This window comes from Nicotiana attenuata, chromosome 2 (assembly GCF_001879085.1).
Source record: "Nicotiana attenuata strain UT chromosome 2, NIATTr2, whole genome shotgun sequence".
NCBI lineage: Eukaryota > Viridiplantae > Streptophyta > Magnoliopsida > Solanales > Solanaceae > Nicotiana > Nicotiana attenuata.
Window position 1 is genome coordinate 77,872,887 of NC_031990.1, and position 2,444 is coordinate 77,875,330.

General features: G+C 35.4%; 1 protein-coding gene across 1 annotated transcript in view; it reads right to left on the bottom strand.

Moving 5' to 3' along the window:
• The window catches only part of LOC109213259 (ras-related protein RABA2a-like), a 4,115-nt gene extending 1,881 nt beyond the window's left edge, over window positions 1-2,234 (bottom strand). The window contains exon 1 of the mRNA XM_019377043.1: window positions 1,866-2,234. Coding sequence (XP_019232588.1) covers window positions 1,866-2,030 — 165 coding nt within the window. The 5' untranslated portion in view covers window positions 2,031-2,234. The remainder of the gene's footprint in view (window positions 1-1,865) is intronic.

Consider the following 2,444-nt stretch of genomic DNA (forward strand, 5'->3'; position numbering starts at 1 on the left):
GGGGGGGGGGGGGGGACATAGCCCTTGAGATAAAAACTCACAGCATATTAACAGGATGGCCATCAACCACGCAAGGAGTTTTGAGAAACGTAAAACCATGAAGCAAATACAAATACTACAGAAGGCAACCACGGAAACAACTCCTTCCTCATTAGTAAAAGCACGTCAAAAGGATAGGTTATGAACTTTTTTCCAAACATAAAATGGATAATAATTGGAAGAAAAGGATTATGTCATGCCGCCACTGACACTAATATTCTTAATGAAAGTATTTGCTATATCTATAGGCAAAGATTGATTAGGCAATACAAAAACATTTATTTTAAGAGGTTTAATCTACTTCCCTCGCATTGGACAAAATGGGGCGTAAATTAATGCTCATGATTTTATCCCTTTCTTTCTATCCATCTCTCTTTTCTCAGCCAAACATTTATGCGGAAAAAAGCTTATGCCTTTTGCGCTCCCTGTATCGCTTTTCTTCAATCTAAAACATCCATAACAGACTTCTACGAATAACCATGTAAACCATAAAGGTAAATTTCCTGAGTATGGTACATTTGAATTAACCAATAAATATGTAATACCAAATAAACCTTCGTAAGATGAACAAAAACAGGCTCATATTGGTTGTACTAATATTGTTATGGAAAACCAAGTCACTCTCAAAGTGTGTTTATATTTTCAGATTATTTTGTTAGTTGTCCACTATAAATACAAATTCAAAAAGGAATCAAGTAAAACGATTTTATATTTTTAACATATTTGAAAAAATTATATTTTTACATAATTTTGTTAAATGTCGCTTTAAATATAGATTCCAAAAAGTGAAAGAAAAAAGAGTGAATTTTCAATAACTTCACATCAAATCAAGAAGAGATAAAAATTATGGGCTTACAAAGATCAACATAATCTCTCAAGGGTATTTGGACTTTATTGATAGTTTCAACTGTAGAATAGATCTGCCACTTCTTGTAGCTACTCATTTAAGCCACACACGAGTGATCAATGCTCTTTCCTTTTCTCTCTTCTCTTTTTCTGCATCACTAATGCTTTTTCTTAATCCGACACTCTTACTTTTCCTTATTTCTGTTTCTTCAAATCCAAACATCTAATATTGTATTAAGTGATTTAAATTTTGAACCAAATACTTATTAGGGCCTGTCTAGGTATCAATCACTTTATCAATATTTACAAATAGTACACTTCAATAATTACAAATATTAGTTTGACCATGAGTATTTGCAAATGTAGTTCAGTAATTGAACAAGAAATGAAATATTGGTTTGAAGGCATCTTTCAAGTGAAATTCTCATTTCCACTCACAAATCTTTAACTTTCTCAAAAAAAGAAAACTTCCCATAAAGCTCTTGCTAAAACACAATATCAACAAACTTTTTTTCAACTTCAAATACTCTTTTTCTAAACCTCAACTCAAGTATTCTCCAAACGCCTACTTAATAACTTGAATCGATGAAAAAAATTAAGTAACCAGGCTCGGCTAGATTGCAAAGATCTAAGAAGTAAAAAGAAGGCTGCCGTGCCATAGATCCAAAAAGATCGCAAATATTCAAGCACAAGCGCATTATATAATCCAAATCACGAAAACTAACTTCAGGCCACCGAACGAGGGAATGCACACACATCATCCAGGTCTTAACTAAAATCGAGCTAATATATGATCAATGACAGTGCACTGATGCATAGGTCCAGAGGCGCAGAAATGTAAAATTCGAATTCGCAAATCACAGTAATGCTTGAATCGCTTCAAGCAAGAGCGAGGAGAAACAGAGATCAACAGTGCATACAGTTTGAAATGAATAATAAAAAAAGATGGATTCGTCGTAAAGAAGGATTTAAAAGAGGACCTGGAGAGTACGAGTGGCGAATTCAACGCCGATAGTAGATTTGGACTCCAAGCAAAACTCATTTCTAGTGAATCTGGAGAGCAGGTTGGATTTGCCTACTCCTGAATCTCCGATTAACACTATCTTGAACAAGTAATCGTACTCCTCGTCCGGTCTCCTCGCCATCTCTATTTCTCTCTCTCTTTCTCACACACACTCTCGCTCTCTCTCTCTCTCTAGAAAAATCCTTTGCTTGAGAGCACTCTCTTCGTACGATTGTTGAGTAGATGGTGATGGCAATGAAGAGTGAGTTTTTACCCGAAATGACTCCAGGATCTGCGGTTAATGTGAGTTGTAATGACAAATATACCCTTGGACTGCTTTTGACTTCTTTGAATGTGTGTTTTTCAAACTTTTTGACGCATATAGTCACAAACTTCGTCGGAGCTATGATCTCTGCTTTTGCGGAAGAAACGTCACACTTACGGCAGTCATTTGGGTTCAACGCGTTTTCAAACAAAAATTAATAAATAAACGAAAAAGAGAAATAGGGGTGTTTCCAGCACATCGTTGAGAGTAATCCTCATAGGGGGCAAATCA